The sequence below is a fragment of the Trachemys scripta genome, chromosome 7 (assembly GCF_013100865.1).
Source record: "Trachemys scripta elegans isolate TJP31775 chromosome 7, CAS_Tse_1.0, whole genome shotgun sequence".
Lineage (NCBI taxonomy): Eukaryota > Metazoa > Chordata > Testudines > Emydidae > Trachemys > Trachemys scripta.
In genome coordinates, this window is record NC_048304.1 from 60,046,110 (window position 1) to 60,067,084 (window position 20,975).

The 20,975-nt window shown below is 41.7% G+C and overlaps 1 protein-coding gene across 1 annotated transcript in view; it reads right to left on the minus strand.

The window, feature by feature from the left end:
- ERCC6 (ERCC excision repair 6, chromatin remodeling factor) overlaps positions 1-20,975 on the minus strand; it is an 85,114-nt gene that overhangs the window by 9,048 nt on the left and 55,091 nt on the right. The window contains exons 8-15 of the mRNA XM_034775387.1: positions 17,871-18,041; positions 15,053-15,229; positions 13,543-13,659; positions 11,574-11,669; positions 8,664-8,882; positions 5,303-5,413; positions 2,706-2,825; positions 375-469 (exon numbers count right to left, since the gene is read on the minus strand). Coding sequence (XP_034631278.1) covers positions 375-469; positions 2,706-2,825; positions 5,303-5,413; positions 8,664-8,882; positions 11,574-11,669; positions 13,543-13,659; positions 15,053-15,229; positions 17,871-18,041 — 1,106 coding nt within the window. The remainder of the gene's footprint in view (positions 1-374; positions 470-2,705; positions 2,826-5,302; positions 5,414-8,663; positions 8,883-11,573; positions 11,670-13,542; positions 13,660-15,052; positions 15,230-17,870; positions 18,042-20,975) is intronic.

The window sequence follows — 20,975 nt, forward strand, 5'->3', positions numbered from 1 at the left end:
GGATAATCCCATAGAAATTAATTGCATAGGCGTGGCCCAGCGCAATGTGTCCTGGATTAGGACTCAGGACTCCTGTGTTCTATTATTTGCTCTGCCATTGGTCTACTGGGTGACCTTGGGGGAAGTCATTCACCTCTGTTCCTCAGTTTCTCTATCTATAAAGTAGAGATAATCATACCGACCTCCTTTAAATTGCTATGAGAACTACAGATAAACACACTCTGGAAGAGATAGGTATTATTATTACTACTATTATTGCTACTCATTTGAGTAAAGTTGCAGTCATGATTACATTTTTGCAGGATAGGACAAGTCACTCCAACCGTTCCTCCTCCAGCACAGTTCAGTTATCAATGAATATTGGTCCTACTGACCTGTGGTAAATCTTCTCTTCAATAGTACCTGCAGTAAGGAGCCTGTAAACAGTCACCTGTTTCTTCTGGCCTATTCTCCAAGCACGCTCTCGAGCCTACAGCATAAAGATGTGTTTAGCAGACCCACCCTCTGGAAGCAAAGGGTTGTATTCACAGGGAACTATTGATACTACTATGTATTTTAAATCTACTTTGAAAATTTAACAAATAGTTCAAGAGATTATAATGATCACATTTCTACACTGATAGGAAATGAAAACAATTCCATATGGGCCAGCTTCCTAGAAAGATAAGACTCTAGTAACCATATCTACAAATCTATGTAAAATTTCAACAAGAAAGGAACCAGCATGTGATCTAACCATGTTTTCCGATGGATAAACTTATCCCCAAGAAAGATCCATTTCAGAAATCAATTGTTCTTTATACATGTGCATCCCAACAGTTTTTTCCTCCTCCACAATTTACCTTGAAACTTGAAGGTCTTACAAAATATACCCTATACAGAACAACTCAGGTCACCCAGACCATCTGTGAAGGGAGTTTCATAGGGCTGTGCTGATGGTCTAGTGGAGCTACATTTTTTCCCCCTTTTTCAGAGGGGTAAGTCCCTAACTTGCATTTAAAGATATCCACAGAGAGATTGAATGTATTTCCCCCACACCATATGAACATGCATGCATTCTGAGAACAAAAGTACTGCAGAGTAATTTTATTTAGAAATGTGGCTATTTTACATAAAGCCCAACTCTTTCAGAAAGAAAGTTGCAGTGTATAAAATATAATCTCAACATCTAATGGCTTTACATGGCTTAATTTACAATCAAATAGGAAACTACCATGCTGACATGGATGTTTTTAAATGATGAATTTAGGGAATGCAGCCCCCATCAGAACACATGAGAAAGCAGAGGAATTTCAAAGTACCATATATACTCATTCATAAGCCGAATATTTTTAGTAAAAAAGGGAAGCACCAGAGAAGAGGGTTGGGTTATGAACGGGTATAGAGAGGGAGAGGTGGGACACAGCCCCTCCCCCCAACAGAGGCAGCACAGCCAGCAGAGCCAGAAGGGAAGAGGCGGAGCCAGAGTGTCTCCGCTTCTGGCCACGCTGCTCTTCCCCCAGCCTCCAAAGCAGCTCCAGCTCCAGGGCTGGCAGGCTGCAGCCGTGCTACTCGGCCCCGTCCCCCAGAGCAGGTTGTGGCCGCGCCCCCCAGCCAGAGCACGCTGCAGCTGTGCTGCCCGGCCCGGCCCAGCCCGCTGGAGCATGCTGTGGCCGTGCCGCCCGGGTCTGGCCCGCCGGAGCAGGCTGCGGCCACGCTGCCCAGCCTGCTGGAGCAGCTCCACCCAGGCCAGAGACATCCTCCCCTAGCCCTCCCCAGATAAGGTGGGAAGGGATGGGATGGTGAGAGTGTGGGGGTCCCGGGCTAGGGGTGGGGTCAGGTGGGGGTGGTCACAGGGGGTTACTCCCCTGACTCCCAGCTTCTTCCCCTCCCCCACCAAATTTCCTCACCAGTTGCTGTCCCAGCCCGTCAGGGTAAGCCGCTGGCGCGCCGGGATACTTTGTTTACTTAGGTTTACCTCTGTGCCTGCGGAGGCGAGGTAAACAAACCATCTCGGCCCGCCAGCGGCTTATCCTGATGGCCCGTGAGCCAAAGTTTGCTGACCCCTGAATTATAGGGTTGGCTTATGAACGGGTCATAAAATGTTTCCATTTTTACTTATCCATCTTGCAGGGTTTGGCTTATAAACGAACTGGCTTATGATAGAGTATATACGGTAGTTTTGGATGTGTGGGCTACCTTAATATTTGGCCAAAAACCATGTTCAGATTAATAAAAAGTAGAATTTACCTTTTAAAACAATGTTAAAGTCCCTGCAGCTTCACGCATTGAAATGGGACCAGAATTCCCAAAGTCCTACTGCATATCATTAGATAAGAGAACTTCCTCAGATGTACATGGCATAATGGCAACTTCCACTGAGAGACCATTCCCAGCTAGAGAGAGATTCAGATAGCAGTCGGTGCTGTTCTGAACATTTATCGTTCATTCATTCTGCTTATTAAATAAATTTCTAAGGTGTTCTGGTTAGGTACTGCAGTTTATATTTAAGGGTAAAAAAGGGACATAGCAGTTCCCCTGCCATGCGAGATTGTGAAAGCTATAGAAAAGAACACTGAAATCTTTCAAACACCTGCAGTGCTGAAACAGAAGCAGCATAACACTGATCTCTCACTAGTTATTTAAAATAATTTAGATTACCTCTTTCAATCCTCATTTTTATTTTAAATTTAGCTGTTAAATGATACATTCTGAGCCAAAAATACCTGTGTGTCTGTACTGGGATTCCAATCAGGGTCATAGATGATAACTCTGTCAGCACCTGTCAGATTGACGCCAATACCACCTACTCGTGTTGTAAGAAGAAAAACAAAGATGGACGTATCCTGTAATACAAGCAACACAAGATAGGATTTAGCAAACACCCCCAGCTAGAATGTCTGAAGTAGTGATGCTCTTGTCACGTTATTTTCTTGGATGTATTATGCACTTTTTTATGTAAAGAAAAAGGGGTTAATTTAGTTTCAACATGTACTATAGAAGTGAAGACCACCATTAATAATCCAGAGACCCAGAATCCAATCACAACAGACAAGTTATTCCATAATTGCCCACCACAGGGTTTATTGCACCTTCCTCTGAAGCGGCTGGTGCTGGTCCCTATTGGAGAAAGGATATTGGATTAGATTGCTCATGGAGCTGATCCAATCTGGCAATTCCTATGTTCCTAAATTAAAGGTGCTATGGAAGCAGAAAATATTTCCTCTCCAGGACTTCTGGATCTAGTTTACAAGTCAAATTATTATTTTTTCAAATGATTACCTATCTGTCTTAGGGTGTTATATCATCACTCATCACCATTGCATCTGAGCACCTTCCATGTAAAATGGATGGGCAATATTGAAGACCTTAGTGGACTTTTCCTATTCTAAGGTTAAAAATCTCAACCTCCAGTTAGCTTTATTGTCTGTTGGTTTGTTTCAGGCCTTTTAATTAATTTTTTGTAGGGGGAAGGGCACCTGGAAGGGGGTATCTGTGTTACAAATGCCGTTCTTGCTATGGTGGACTCTTTTTTTTTTTTTTAAAGGGAAGGAAGGTTTTGCAATGTTTTCTAAAGATGATCACACTCGGACTGAGTACATGCCCATTGGTCACTAGATACATACCTGAAGCGGCTGCCTCTTTCTGCTGCTTGTGCTACGTATGGCTATATTCTATTTTTAGCATGCTAGCTCTAATTGAGCCAGCGTGAGTATGTCTCCTCGAGCTGGGAATCACACCCCCAAGCTCAAAGTGTAGACATACCGCAGTGAGGAGCAGTGTTCTAACTTTTCCCTCCCATGTGCGGAATGAATTTTATTATGTGCACCAATATGGAAGTGATATGTGACACATCTCCTTCACATCGGTGCACATAAAATTCATGTGGAGGGTGGGGACAAGGGGTTTGGAGTTTGGGAGGGGGCTCAGGGCTGGGGCAGAGGGTTGGGGTGCAGGGGTATGAGGGCTCCAGCTGAGGATGCAGTCTCTGGGGTGGGGCCAGGGATGAGGGGTTTGGGGTGTAGGAGGGTGCTCTGGGGCTACGGCGGGGAGAGAGGACTCCCCCCAGCCCTCTCTCCCCACAGCAGCACCCAGGCTTGGTGGGGAGAGGTGCCTCTCCCTGCCACGGCAGCTCTGGGGCTGGGGCCGCAGGATAGGCACCCTCCCCTGACTCCTGCACGTCCCGCCGGGGCTAGGTTCAGGGAGGGGCATCCCAGCCACGAAAGGTCTGGGCTGGGGCTGGGGCTGGGCCCGGGCTGCCTGGGTTTGCACTGCACTGCCCTGGCCGCGGCTGGGTTCTGGCCGGGCCACGCTGCCCCAGCTGTGGCTGGGTTCAGGCTGGAGCAGGGATGCCCCGGCAGGTTTGGGCTGTGGCATAGCTGGGGCCGGGGAGGCTGTCCCGGCTGTGGCAGGTTGGGGGCTGGGCTAGGCTGGGGCAGGGCGCCCCTCCCCTGGTAGGTCCCTGGGTGGGTTCCTGAGCGCCTGCGCAGTGTTAAATAGGCTGCTGCACGGCCATGCAGCTTACAGGGAACTTAGGTGAGGAGTCAAAGTAGATGCAGAAGCTTCGTCTCACTTTGACAAATAGGGGCTATACACCTTCAGTAGAATGTGGAGAAACAGTGTTACAGTTAGTGCTTTGAAACATTTCCCCCCTCCAACCAGTATCATTTCAGTATTGCCTGGGTTGAGTTTGAGCCAGCTGCTCTTCATCCAGGAGCTGATCTCTTGCAGGCATTCTGACATCTTAATAATGGCAGTGGTTGCCTCAGTGGAGAATGACATATGTTGGTGTTACAAACTCCTGGGATCTCTCTGCCTCTTCATCCCAAGTAACAGCGATTCTATAATTAGACCATAGCTACTCCTTCTGTTGGCAATGCATGAGACAGAAAAGAATCTAGCTTGATTTTCCATGGGTGTATTGGCTCTGCTATGCTAACAAGTGTAAAAGCTTGATTTTGTCAGGTAAGTCAGGAGATATGACAAAGATGTAGAGGGAGTAGATACTTGGAGTGCATTGCCTTGCCTGCTCACTCACTTTTCTGACCATAATTACACTTTAAACCGTCTAAACTTGATTTGTTCTTTCACAATGAAGTTCTCTTTCTTGTTCAGTCTTGGGCTTTGTTTTAACAGAGAACCAAACTTCAGTTTGAGAAAAATGGTGATTTCTTTCCCTTCACACTAAGATAAGCAGTTCTGAATCAACTCAAATGCCAAAAGCTTGCTTCCTTAGACCAGATTGACCAGAGTGAATGCCCCACGTAGTCTACTCAGGCATCAATTATCAATATGAATTTATGGACAGGTTGCAATTTCTCACCTCATTGTATCTTGTTATAAGTGGCTGTCTAGATGCAATTGTCGTGGTACCATCCATCTTGAGGTAGGAATAGTTTCTGTCTCTCAGAAATACTTCAAGGATCTTCAGCATCTATTGTGATGGAAAGGATTTAAATGAAATCCAGGTATGAAGATTAACTGACTATTTGATCAAGTCAAAACTATTTCTGGTATTAACAGCAATTGCAACTGAAGGGATAGATCATGCTTTCCTGGGTGGGAATGGGGGGGGAGACTTATGAAGGCTAAAGAACAGAAAATTCACGAATTACACTGCTACCTCGATATGACGCCACCCGATATAACACAAATTTGGATATAACGCAGTAAAGCAGTGCTCCAGGGGGGCGGGGCCTGCGCACTCCGGTGGATCAAAGCAAGTTCAATATAACGTGGTTTCACCTATAACGCGGTAAGATTTTTTTGGCTCCCGAGGACAGCGTTATATCGAGGTAGAGGTGTATATGAAGCTGTAAAACATATGTGACGTATCCTCTTGTTGGGAAGGAGAGTGTTTGCCCTGTCAGAATGCAGCAAGGGGCATGGCCTCAAAAGACCAATTAACAGGGAGGGGGCGGAACACTCCAGGGAACCCACAGAGGCAAGGTGAAGTCATGCATTTCTGGAACAAGGAAGAAGGGAAAGCCACGTATACACTTTGAACTTGTGGGATGGAACAGTTTTATGGGCTCTGCCTGTACAAGTGCCTACATCAGACACTCCACATAGGTTACCAAAGCTGCCAGGCAGCCATGTAATGGAGGACAGAAAACATCAATGCCGAATTGTCAGCATTAAACATTTCAGCCTATTTCTGCTACTCTGCAGGGGGACCATGCCAGAGAATGGTTCTCCCCTAACTGGCCATATCACATGGAGAGGCTTCCAAGTGACTTTTTTGGCCCAGGAGAGTAGATGCTGATGAGGCTCAACTTCCCGTCTTGCTTGGACAAACTGCTGGTCATCTGGGTGGACCTTTTTTATCCCCTCTGCCCTTAAGAAGGTAGTGACGTATACTGTACATGGCTGAAGATTTACAAATGTGCCCCAGAAAACAGCCATGCTGCACATGCTTTAATACCCTTTCCAATTCAAACATTACTCCTTCCTCTTAAGGAACCCAGTTTTTGGAAAGTACAAGAATAGTAGAGACCACAGCATTCATTACCATCCAAACTTAAGGCTAGAGATTTTTTTATTTTAAACTATGTTTTCATTTCCACAACACTGTAGATCTAAAATGGAGACACTAATACACTAACAGAGACACAGGAGGGAGAGATGCTAACATCACATCACCCAAAAAAGAAGCAGGACAGTAGCCTTTACCTTTGGAACATTCAGTAAGGAGAACAGGACAAGAAAAATCAGAAAAACACTCATGCATCTATACAGGTAATTTATACCATTCTTTGTTACTTGGGATTCATAGATTCCAAAGCCAGAAGGGACCATTAAGATAATCTAGTATAACCTCCTGACCCCTCTGATTTCTGGCCTGACCACAGAACTTCTCCAAAATAATACCTACAGCAGCTCTTTTAGAAAAACATCTGATCTTGATTTTAAAATGATCAGTGATGGAGAATCCATCACGACCCGTGGTAAATTGTTCCAATGGTTAATTACTCTCACTGTTATAAATGTATGCCTTATTTCCAGTCTGAATTTGTCTAACTTCAACTTCCAGCCATTGGTCCATGTTATACCTTTTGCTAATAGATTGAAGAGCCCATTATTAAATATTTGTTCCCCAATTATAGAATATAATCAAGTCACCCCATAAACCCTTTGTTAAGCTAAATAGATTGAGCTCTGAGTCTACTGCTATAAGACATGTTTCCTAATCCTTTAATTATTCTCTTGGCTCTTCTCTGAACCATCTCCAACTTATCAATATCCTTCTTGAATTCTGGACCCAAAACAGGAGACGGTATTCCAGCAGCACAATACAGAGGTTAAAAAACCTCTCTACTCGTACCTGAGATTCCTATTTATACATCCCAGGATTGCACTAACTCTTTTGGCCAAAGTCACACTAGGAACTCATGTTCAGCTGATTATCCACCATGACCTCCAAATCTTTTTCAGAGTTACTACTTCCCAGGATAGAGTATGCCCTACATTCTTTATTCCTAGATGTCTACATTTACATTTAGCTGTATTTAAATGAACGCTGTTTGCTTGCAGCCAGTTTATCAAGTGATCTAGATTGCTCTGAATCAGTGACCTGTCCTCTTCATTATTTACTACTCCCCCAATTTTTTTTTTTATCGTCAGCTACAAACTTTATCAGTGATGATTTTATGTTTTCTTCCTGGTCACTGGAGAAAAAAAAAAAAAAAAAAAAAAAAAAAAAGTTAAATAGCATAGGTCCAAAAACCAATGCCTAGAGGACTCCACTGGAAACACACTGTTCAATGATAATTCCTCATTTATATTTACATTTTGACACCTATCAGTTAGTCAGTTTTTAATCCATTTTATGTGTTCCATGGTAATTTTATATAGTATTAGCAATTTATCAAAATGTCATGTGGTACCAAGTCAAACGCCTTACAGAAGTCTAAGTATATTATGTCAACACTATTACTTTTATCAATCAAACTTGTGATCTCATTAAAAAAATATATAGTGTCGAGCCAAGGAACAACTTTATAAAAGAAGTGATAGGCAAAATGGAAGCTGCAATTTGCATTTACCACTCCGACCAAAATATGAAGTGCAAGAAAGATATTACTTCAAACTTCCAAATTGTAAGAACTCCCCTTGAACAGCAAAAAACTCAGTACAATTCTGAGAGAATTAAAGACATGGCAGGAATACCTAATGATGTGTAACCAGCTATTACTGAATCAGAAAAAGACTCATGGCACAGGGCATGTGAAGCCCTATCATAGACAGTTATTTGTACTGTAGTACTGTGCCAAACTCCACTCTTAGTTACACCAGTGTAAATCCAGAGTTACTCCATTGGTTTCAAAAGGACTTGTTTTCATTTACACTCACGTAAGTGACAGCAATATTTGGCTCCACATATTTTACTTGGGCAATACTTGGTATACACTATCATGCTAAGAAAGTTTATGGAACTGAAGTGTGTAGAAGTCTACCCTCCCGTTATGCTACATCTAAGAATCAAAGAAATTTCCCACTTTGACACTTTTCAGGATAATTTGGAATTTTGTTTTTTTGAGGAATCCACAAAATATCCTAGCTTCTAGTGATAGGTCTTTTTAGATCACACACACATCTAACCTGGTGGAGGTGGGTTTTTTTTTGTTTGTTTTTTTTTACTGCAGTTACTGCATAACTGTAATAAGTTTGTTAGATGTTCTTACCTGTCTCGACTGGGTAAATAGCAGCACCCTGTGACCCTGCTTGTGCCATATTTTCAGTAAGGACTCTACCACTATCATTTTTCCAGAACGTTTCCAGTATCCAAACTGATCTGCTTCTTCTAACTCATCATCAGGCACACCTTTCAAAATCTTGGGACCACCAGAAAAGAGGTCAGGGTGGTTGCATATTTTTCTCAAGGCTACAAGTCCAGAGAAAACCTACAGAATACAGGAGAGAAATGTCTTTTTCTTGCAAATTTTTCATTCTACCATGGGTTACATTTAAGAAGAGACAATAATGGACCAAACTGATAGTCACTGAGCAGGTGAATACTGGTGCTCTGGTTTTTACACCAGAATACTTTTGTTCCCATTTCAGTAAAAGGTATTATACAGTTGCCAAATGAAATACTGTGTTATATGAGAACCCATTTTGGTGATGTTACAAACATTCTAAAACAGTTTCTGCATTCATGTAATCCGTATTAGTCATAGTTTTTCTAGCGCTTCAGAAGCTAAGAAGTTCCATCCAAGTGCACATTACATGGTCTTCCAGTAAAGATATTCAAAATATATCACCTGCTAAAAGCTGCTATATATGCAGCTGGACTTATAAAGCAAGTACAAATTGTTTCTGTGCATAGGTTGGGTCCTAACTGATTTGTTTGCACTAACTGAGCCAAGATGGAAAAAATAAAAATAAAAATAATAAAGAACCCAGGGAAAAAAGTTAAACGTATTATTGAATTGGTTCATTTTTCTTTATTCATAAAATGAATTTCTCTCCCGCAAAAGTGGTGCAAATTCATAAGTGATGCTATATTTTCAGTAAAAAACACTGTCACAATTTTCTTTTTTTCTTCTGAAAATAGGAAAATTGTGACAGACAAGATCATGAAAATCAATTCAAGACAAAAATGCACAAATGCTGGGAGAGAATTTGAAGATGAAAAGAAAGTTTCCCATGTTGGCAAGTACAACCTCTAGAATCCACACTTACTTAAGAGTGGGTTGTCTCAACATGTTTCAACAGAACACGTGTAGGAGGCTGATAATGACCACTGCTTACATCACTGCATTAGATGGATTCTTTTCTATTATTCATTAGACATTTTAAATACCATAAGTATAATCCCTTCTCTCTCCACTGAGAAAACTGTAGTTGCAAAAGCAACTGCCCCAGCATTGTAGAATTGAGTGAGTCAGAGCACCAAACCAATCTGTTAAAGGCCCAATGAAGTGTTAAACACTACATCAATGTGCAAACATTTAGATAGTAAAGGACAACTTCTAGGTAAATATTAAGATACGATGCAGGTAAAAACCCACTTATGAATACTTCCGTTATACACATTCTTCTACCTACTACTCAGTATAACAAAAGCTGCAATTTGAAATAGCTGCCCTCACTACCATCCCTCCAAAATAAGGCAATACATCAGAAGGAACACATGATTCCTGGGAGAAATTTTTCAGATTAAATAGTTTATTTGCAGAAAAATTCAGTTTCAGGTTGAAACTATTCGTGAATTTGTATCACATTTTTCAAATACTTCCAACCAAGCTAAAGAAGGCTAAATGTTTCAGTAATATCAAAACAAAATCTTTTGTTTCTACCTAAAAAATTTCATTTACAGTTTCAGGCATTTTGACAAAAGTAATTAAAGGACTCACAAAATGGCCAGAAGAGGCAGAGGTGGTGGTACCCCCTTATAAATAGGACTTCTGATTTTTGGTTTTAACTGATAAAACACCCCTGGCTACAAACAAACAAAAACAAAACACTGGAAAACCACTGGGACTGGTTAATTGTACCTACTGATTTGTCTATACTGAGCAGTAAGGCAGACTATGGGTGTGTGTGTGTGTGTAATTTCTAAAGAGCTCTACTGTGTAGAAATTACTCATTACTGTATAAACAAAGAGAAAGGCCCAACCCCCCCAATTTTTGGACATCTACAGAGAACTGAAAAATTGTTAAAAAATAAACCTGGAAAAATGAAATAAATAAATCCCCCAAACCAGAAGCTCTACATACGGTTAATGCATTCACCTGGGATGTCGGAGATGTGGGTTCAACTCTGCCATATGTAGAGAAGGGATTTGGACTTGGATCTCCCCCAATAGAGGAGAGTGCCCTGGCCACTGGGCAATGGGATATTCTTTTGTGGGGTTTTCAATCTCTCCTCTTAAACAGTTTTACTTTTAATAAAATAATTGAAGTCTTACTACAACAAGAATTTGAACCTGGATCTCCCACATCCTAGGTAAGTGCACAAACTCCCAGGCTGTAGAGAGTGACACTCACTCATTTTCTGGCCCAATAACAATTCATTGTCATTCATAGTGGATATTCATCATCATTCATAATTTTTTCAATATCTGAAGTATAATCTATAGGCTACATTCCTTCTGTGGATACCACTATGCATTATAGACAGCATTTTCACTTCTAGAACAGAGGGTCATAAGTTGAAAGCCAACACCAGGATTTAGGTTGTTTACACTTCAGGGCACGTACTAAGGCAAAAGCTGCAAAGTTAAGAAGTCCTTTTACCTATGATTTGTATTTGGGTGGAAGATGAAGATCCTAGTGATTTTTAGAAATGGCAACCCACCTCCTTGGCCAGCATTCCCTCGTTCAGCAAAACTGGTTCTAATATCCAGTTGTGTGTGCATGCTATTGTTCAACACATAATGTCTTCCTCAGTCACTCTACTACTAGCCTCTAATTCATTACTATGTAAAGGGTTCTGGGGACATCTTGGGTATAAAGGTTTTTGTTTTGTTTCCCCTCTAAGATCCTGCTCAGAGTCCAGCTAGAAAAATGCCAAAGGGCAGTCAGCACCTTTATCCAGATGGCTATCTTTAAACTCTTACATGTCATCATCTACCTTAATTAATGCCAACCTGCATTTCTCCACTGAGAATCTGGTAAACTTCTTTGGAGTCAATGAAGTTTTGGTAGACTTGCCGTTGTTCATCTGTCAAACGGCAAAACAGAACCTAAAAAAATAAAATAAATAATATCGTGCACTTATCCAGTTACCGTTCAACTTCATGAGATATGAAATGTGCAACAAACAAAAAAGAATAAAGCTTCACTGAGGAACTCTTGATCCATCAAAAGTGCAAAATTAAGAATAAGAGCCCATCAGAAGTTAAACATTTAGAAAAAGGTACAGTATCTGTAGGGGGCAAATGCTATAGTTAGGGATGAGTTTCAGCATCCATTCTGTGCCCTTCTCAGTTGTTCATAATTTTCTCCAACTGCATTTATTTATGCAAGCTTCACTTTCCGATTTCCTGACTTCATTGCTTAACTGTGCAATCTTAACATTCCCTTAATGCAAGGGCTTTTTAAAGTGGAATGTATAGAATACTAAGTATTGGAAGCACTTTGTACAGTGTATCTGTTATGTCCCTTAAAACCTGCAATCCCCTTATGATCTCATGGGTAAACAATAGGTTAGCATATGTAATCTGTTCTGTCATTAATCTTTGAACGTGATCATATAATGATTTTTCACATTGCCTGATGGGCTAAAATGGAACAAAATCACTCACTCACATCCTGCAAGGCAACAAACATTATGCTGTAAGTCAAACTCATGTACACATGAGTCTGTGACTGACAAGAAAAATCAAATGATTTTAATTCACTTTGGAATGTGTTCTTTAGGGGGAAGCAGCCTACATTCTTTAAAGTGTACTGAAGCCATGTTCCAGAGTTTGACTGAACAGAGAGCATGAGACTTCACAGCAGACACAACGATCTCCCCTGTTAACTCACTGCCCACTCCATGACACTGTCCCAATGTGGAATCACTAGTATGACTACTTGTCTTAGATGCCTAAAGGTGGTAGAAATTGAAGGGAGAAGCATATCAAGGAGCAGTTGTGAGGGGAGCAAGAAGGGGAGAAGGAAGAAAAAGGGGTGCGGTAGAGAAACAAAGCCTGATGCAGGGAGGAAGTAAACCCTAACCCACACTAGAAACAGTGGCTCCTGGGAGTCACAGATGTCTATTTTTTTTGTTAAAAAAACACAACCCTTTCATTAACACAAGAATGGCTGAAGGAATTTAGCTCAAGACCTTCCCAAAAACATTCACCTTCAGGCACAGAACAAGCATGGAAAATTTCAGTCCCAGAAGGGAAGATTTTGGAAGGTTATTAGCATGTACAAACGGGGTCAGAATGGAAACAAGTTTGCAACCTGAACTACTGTCACACTACATATTTCCCTGTAATAATTTGTTGGCCAAATGAACCTCATAACAGCAGGAACAACATTTCTTATGATAACTCTGATAATGAACATACCACAAGAGGTACCCTACAGGCACTGTTCTTAGGATGCAAAAGTCTGGCCATTTGAGGGCTGCACTGATCACTCTCCAGGAGCCCAAGGGCTGAAACCAATTTGCATAAAATAGACTAGAATGCACCTTACATGCCCTTTGCTTTAACATGGATGCATAGCTGTGCGGAGAATACAAGGTCAAGATGAAGCACTGCATGCTGGATCATAGAGGAGGCTGTAAACTGTAGGATTTGTGGGGCTACAATTCCTTATTTAAGATGAAAACAGATACTTTCCACATTACAGAATTCCATCAGACTTTTGTGCCCAGATGATATGGTAATCAGGTGATTTATAAATACCTACAAAATAAAATATCTCCATTGATATTCAAGCTGCTAGACACACTTTGGCTTCCCCAGCTCATTAGCCTTATGCCACTACTGAGAAGTTAAAATGTGTAGCTTTAACTTCTCTATGCTCTTTTTCCACACTTGCTCTCAACAAAATCAACTGAAGTTTTGCTATGGATTTCAGGAGGCAAAGGATCAAACACTATATATATTTTAAACAAACCTGTTCATTTTTATCTGGCAGTGACAGGCTCATTTTCACATCAGCCTTCATTCTCCGCAGCAAGTAGGGATTTATGGTGTCCCGTAAAACACATGCACACTTGTAGGCAGTTTTTACCTTTAGAAGGGAAAAAAACACAGCATTTAAGGGAGTTCTTAATGTAGAGGTTTTTTTGTTTTTATTTAAATGAGATTCATTACCTAGGAGTAGGAAAAAGTAAAAAAAAAAAAAAAACTAGATGGCACAAGCAGACACATTATTTCAATTTTCTACCCTTTAATAGATATATGAAGTTACAGTAATGTTTTTTTAGTAACCAATATAATGTGATTTGTAATGAATTCATGTTAGCCAACAATAATATTTAATAAATAGACTCTCTCATATCAGATACCATTAATTTATTTTGGCTTAATTTGGTGAAATTTATTCCACTGAAAGGAGACCAGAAATTATAGATGTATTGGCTAGTAAGACACACTTCCCCCTAGGCAAGTCCCTTTTATCAATGAATCCGTGTGTGTAAGCTTGCATAAACCAAAAGCCACACACAGAACTGCTCATCTACAGACTGAAGATCAAAACGAAGCCTGAAGCAATGGTGGGTAGCAGACAATAAGTGAAGATTAGTGCCCACTTGAGACTATTAAAAAAATCGGTATAAGAAAATCCCTATGATCACAGAAACTAAAGGTCATTCTGGCCTTAAATGGAGCATATGGTTCTGTAATGGGTAATGGATGTGTGAGATGGGTATTAACTGTACATAATGGCTAAAAATACCCTCAATTCTCTTAAAGCAAAACAAAGAATATAATAAATTATTGATACATAAAAATCCAACTGGCCATTCAATTTAGTAAATTACCAAGCCTCAGACAAGGGAAGCACTTAAACTCAGAATGAAGATAAAATTATAGAAAAATGTGTGCATAAAACATTACCAGAAATGTTATAGTAGAAATAATTTATATTCTAAGCATTTATATAGAACTTTTAATCTTCAGATAACTTTACAAACAATCTAATAACTAATTTAATAAATGCAAATGCAGGTAAATGTTTAAAAGTCAGCTAAATAAAATACTTGCCATAACTGCAACAACTGCAAAGATTAACAGATATACTCATGTTTAAAAGAATAATCCGAGGCAGTTTATGCTCCAAAATTAGATTTAGTTTAAAAATACTTTCACAAAATCTGCTATTAATAGGATGGGAATAATTTAATTGTTTTTAAATGAAAACCATTTTCAGTATGGATTTAAACATTTCTCTACAGTGTCTGAAATTCAAATATTACAGCATTTTGCTAATGTTTTAAACCCAAACAGTGAAAAAAATATATATTATATATGTATATATAATGTATGTAAATGTGTTTACTCGATCAGGGCATAAGACATCCAATATAATATACATTTTTAAGTGAGTTTTGAAACAACACAGCAAACTATTTCCTTCAAATTAATGACCATCAATTAGTAAAAATATTTTGCTGTATCTTTACCTGCACGGGAGAGGCATTGGAATATCCTCCCATGGTTATTGGAACAGAGAATTGCTCCATGAAGACAGGCAGTGTTCCCAATTTCCCTGGGAATACAAAGTCAAAGAGGGACCAGAGCTCCTTTAGGTTATTCTGCATAGGGGAGCCAGATAAGATGATTCGATGGGGAGTGCGGAACTATAAATATAAAACAAAACAACTTAGTAGTAAGACATTTTCATGAGTTGGCTTGTAATACAGATGCCTACCGCAGAGGCTATCCAATTTCACATCAATGAGTTGTCACATTTTAAAATATATAGCATATTTTCTCTGAAATGAATATAAGCTTCTTGTGAAATGCTGTCTACCAAACGGATAGCTCAAACAGGACTTACAATTAATACTCCACAAACTAAAATGAACATAATCTGTTTTGGATATATATGATTTAAACCCACATTTAGCACTAATTTACAGCAAATTCTAATAAAACTTTGAATTTATCTGTCTGTTACAGCTGTCCCCCTGCTGTTCTATTTGTGCTGTGTGGCCGCCCCCCCACCTCCCCGGCCATGGAACTAACCAAAGTCACAGCCTGGCCCTGATCATGACAATGGCTTGTGCAGACTGACTGGAGCCATTGCTCTGCTGGGGGGGAGGCTTTCGCCCCTTTGTCTAGCTTCTTTGTTTGGACCCGGCTCGGTGTAGGGTGCTCTGCCCAGGTATGCAAGACCTAAAGTGGCCACATAGCTAAGCATAGGAGTCATACCTGTGGCTCAGAATATGCCCAGGCCTGCCTATGCTTACCTGCAACCTTTCCCTGCCTTCTCTCCTCCCCTGTATCAAGAGGAGCCAATCAAAGTTACTGGCGGGAAACTGCCTGAGTTTGCTCTTAAAAACAGACATTTTCTGATCAGACCCCCGGAGAAGGTCCTTGCTTTGCCACCTGGTCTGATCAGCTAGGGGTCTTTGGGGGGCCCTCTCCCCGCTCTTGTTGTTTTGGAGCGTACCCCCATTTTTAAACTCCCCTCCCACGAACAACGAATTTGTGCCTGGAGATCTCCTGATTATTGTAAGCGAATCGAGTCCTCTCTGCGTCCTCTGATGCTGAAACTACTGTTCCTGCTACTGCTTTGGGGATTGGTAAAGAAAAACCTCTTGCACACCCCCCTTGTTTTACCTGCTGGCTTTCTTTCCCCCAGCAGGCAGATCCAAGCTAACTCCTTGGTCTGTATCTGTAATCTGTTTCTTGCTCCGCTGTGCCTTTGCTGCTAGAAATAAGCCTGTGCCTTCCTGGACTGTATTCTGGGCTGCCAGCTTGCAGCCACCCCACTGCTAGAGCCACCACTAGTTAAACACTCCCCCCCTTTCCCCCCCTTTGGAGCTGTATCCTGGGCACACACCAGTCTGCCCTCTGGAACTACCCCTAGTATAAGGTGCACCCATTAGGTTAGATTTAGCTTTTAGTCTAGATAAGTTGTAATTTCATTTTGCATAGCTGTGGTTAAGTTAGGTTTAGGAAATTGCTTGCATTGTACTCTGTAAATTAGGCTTAAAGAATTGTTGCATTGTGTTTTGTTACTTGCTAATTTGTGTAGTCTTGGTTAAGTTAAATCATAGATAAGATTTTACTATGTTCTGTATAATTGTCTCTCTGCTGTTTAAACTTGCAGCCTGTCTGCTCTCTGTGTCTCCCTGAGTTTAAATCTCCCTCCACCACGTGCTCCTCTTCCCCCATCCCCCAACCTCACTTCTCTACCACTTTCTTTCTCTCTCTCTCTGCTGTTTAAACTTGCAGCCTGTCTGCTCTCTCTTTCTCTCTCTCTCAATCCCTTCCCCCACGTGCTCACCCCATTCCCACTGCTGCCAAACCTCAACTGTATTACTGAAGTCTAGCATAAAACCCCATTGGTTACCCCTTTTCTCTCTAACACACCTCACATTTTACATTTACACCACTGTGACACATTTTTTACCTAAAGTCGTTGGTTATTTAACACATTTTACCCATACTGTTAGTTGGTTATATGCTGCTGTGACACATTCTTTACATAGAAATTGTTAGCTACCTGTTACATTTATACTTCAGTGTTAATTGGTTACCAACTGTATTGTACCCCACTGTATTGTACCCCACTATTGAAACCCCCTATCCTATTTACTAAAAGAAACCCCTCCACAACTGTCTACCTTAACAAACCCCATACCCCTCACTATTGAATTTTCCCTGTTTTTGCATTTTCTTAATAGAGTTTATTTTGCACCCCACCAGTGCAATAGTTGTCCCCCAAGATCCCCTACCTGCTGGCAGGGACAAGAGTTGGCTTGTAATACAGATTCCTAACGCAGAGGCTATCCAATTTCACATCAATGAGTTGTCACATTTTAAAATATATAGCATATTTTCTCTGAAATGAATATAAGCTTCTTGTGCAATGCTGTCTACCAAACGGATAGCTCAAACAGGACTTACCATTAATACTCCACAAACTAAAATGAACATAATCTGTTTTGGATATATATGATTTAAACCCACATTTAGCACTAATTTACAGCAAATTCTAATAAAACTTTGAATTTATCCTATTATGATAACACTATTGATTTTTAGTGACCATTGTAAACAATTTTAAAAATGCCAAATAAATTAAGTATCCAAGCAAGATTTTAAAAGAAAGCCTCATGACATATGCCTTTATTCTTCGCTAAGATTTAAATCTATGACTTTATGATTCACCAATCCACGGTTACTATCAGATTCTGAGCTTAAATTTTTCAAATTATTTTAAAAAACTATTACAAATGAAGATATTTGGTTTGTTTTCTGGTACCGTACCTGTTTGCATGCAAGTGTAACTGCAGCATGTGGATTCCGGATTTTATGACCCTCATCTAAAATCACATAATGCCAGTCATAGCTGTTGATATTATCCTGCATCAATCGAATGTATGAATAGGAAGTAATTAGAATGCCATGGCATGCTGCAATTTCACGAATTAGTTTCACCTGTAAAAAGAATGATTTGTTGTCAATAATTTAGCATTAAGATGCCAAATTAAGACCAACTGAACTGTGCATTTGTTATCCCGGTTGTGTTAAAAAGCATCTGAAATAACTAAGTATTCTTTGTAAATAAAATAACTATGGCCGAGACTAGTACTATCTCATCCCAAAAGAGCTAACAAATACATATGAAGGAACAAATTCTGTTTAGATACAATGGTGCAAATCTTAAGTAATTCCAATGACTTAAAATGGAATTACTCAGCATTAGCATGTGTAATTGATCAGAATTTGGTCCACTGCCCTTTCAGAAGAAACACTATTATCTCTTACATTAAAATTCAAGACCTGTTTGGGACCTACTGAAGTTAAGTTTTGCCTGCATAACTAATTTCCTCAAGCCCTCCTCTCTATTGCTCAACCTTAACTTTGGTATTGCAACTAAGATGCAATAATAAAAAAAAAAAGGAAAAAATTAGTTAATGAAGATGTATATTTTACAGCCAACAAAGTCTTTCCATTTGGCTAAATCCCACCCAAAGAATTTTGAAGAAAACCATAGAACTAACATGACATTTATCACACTCTTCATTCTGCTTGCTTGTAACATCGCTTTCCCCTACCCTATGTGTCTTGTCTGTTTAGATGGTAAGGTCTTTATGGCAGAGACTGTCGATCTTACCTTTCTTGGCCACTTCTATAAACTTTCAAGACTATAGGAGCTGAGCACCTATGCTTTTGGTGCATTTATCTTCTCAACATCTCCGTGAGGTAGGGCAGTGCTATCATCCCCTTTTTACAGATGCAGAACTAATGCCCAAGGAGACTAAGGGTATGTCTACACTACGAAATTAGTTCGAATTTATAGAAGCCGGTTTTATTGAAATCGGTTGTATACAGCCGATTGTGTATGTCCACACAATAAAATGCTCTAGGTGCTCTAGTCGGCAGACCTCGTCCACAGTACGAGGCTAGCGTCGACTTCCGGAGCATTGCACTATGGGTAGCTATCCCACAGCTATCCCACAGTTCCCGCAGTCTCTGCCGCCCCTTGGAATTCTGGGTTGAGATCCCAATGCCCGGATGATGCAAAACAGTGTCGCGGGCGGTTCTGGGTACATGTCGTCAGGCCCCTCCCTCCCCCCGTCACAGCAACGGCAGACAATAGATTCGCGCCTTTTTATCTGGGTTACCTGGGTTACCTGTGCAGACAACATGGAGCCCGCTCAGCACAGCTGAGCTCACCATCACCATATGTCCTCTGGGTGCCGGCAGACGTGGGACTGCATTGCTACACAGCAGCAGCTGCTAACTGCCTTTTGGCGGTAGACGGTGCAGTAGACTGGTAGCCTTCATCGGCGATCTGGGTGCTGGCAGCCGTGGGGCTTGCCTTTTGGCAGTAAATGGTGTATTATGACTGTTAGCCGGCCTATTACAAGTCGGGTCATCGCACGTTAGCAGAGTCTTCCCTGAGCAGCAGCTCGTGCAATAGGCCTGAAGACCATCGTCATACACCGCCCAGTATTTGCTGCCAAGCACCCAGAAAGATGCCGAGGGCTATCAGTCACGCTGCACCGTCGTCTTAAGATGTAAAAAATAGATTTTCTCTGTATTCATTTGCTTCCCCCTCCCTCCGTCAACAGGGTTTTCAGTTTAATCTTTGGGGGGGACCAGTCTGTGACAGTTGTTTGTGTCTCTCCCTGATGCACAGCCACCGTTCTTTATTTTAATTCCCTGTGCCTGTACGCCATGTCGTCACTCGGCCCCCCTCCCTCCTTCCCCTAGGCCGTCAGATACTACGTTTGCGCCACAGCTCGAGCCGAGAAGCGGTTCGCGCCTTTTCTTTGAATTCTGGGTTGAGATCCCAATGCCCGGATGATGCAAAACAGTGTCGCGGGCGGTTCTGGGTACATGTCGTCAGGCCCCTCCCCCCTCGTCACAGCAACGGCAGACAATAGATTCGCGCCTTTTTACCTGGGTTACCTGTGCAGACAACATACCACGGCAAGCATGGAGCCCGCTCAGCTCAGCTGAGCTCACCGTCACCATATGTCCTCTGGGTGCCGGCAGACGTGGGACTGCATTGCTACACAGCAGCAGCTGCTAACTGCCTTTTGGCGGTAGACGGTGTAGCATGAGTGATAGCCGTGGGGCTGGCAGCCGTAGTGCTGCATTGCACCAGCCCCTTGCAGGCGATGGTATATTATGACTGGTACCCGTCGTCGTCGTACTGGTATGGCTGTCAATCATGGCCACCTGGGCAGACATGCTACTGTTTCGATGATGACGGTTACCAGTCATAATATACTATTTTCTGCCAATTGCCCAATATTGTCTGCTAAGCACCCAGAAGAGGCCGAGGGCGATGCTGGGTGCTGGCGGACGTGGGGCTGGCAGACGTGGGGCTGCATTGCTACACAGCAGCAGCCCCTTGCCTTTTGGCAGATGATGGCATATTATGATTGGTATCCGTCATCGTCATACTGGTATGGCTGTCACTCATGCTGCAGCGTCGGCTGCCACCTTAAGATGTAAAAAATAGATTTGTTCTGTGTTCATTTGCTTCCCCTTCCTCCGTGAAATCAACGGCCTGCTAAGCCCAGGGTTTCCAGTTTAATCTTTGGGGGGACCATTCTGTGTGACAGTTGTTTGTGTTTCTCCCTGTTCCTGTACCTGTACGCCATGTCGTCACTCGGCCCTCCCTCCCTCCCGCCCTCCTTCTCCTGGTCCATCAGATACTACTTTCGCGCCTTTTTTCTGACCAGGCGCCATAGCTAGCACTGGGATCATGGAGCCCGCTCAGATCACCGCGGCAATTATGAGCACTATGAACACCACGCGCATTGTCCTGGAGTACATGCAGAGCCAGAACATGCCAAGGCGAAACCCGGACCAGGCGAGGAGGCGATTGCAGCGCGGCGACGAGAGTGATGAGGA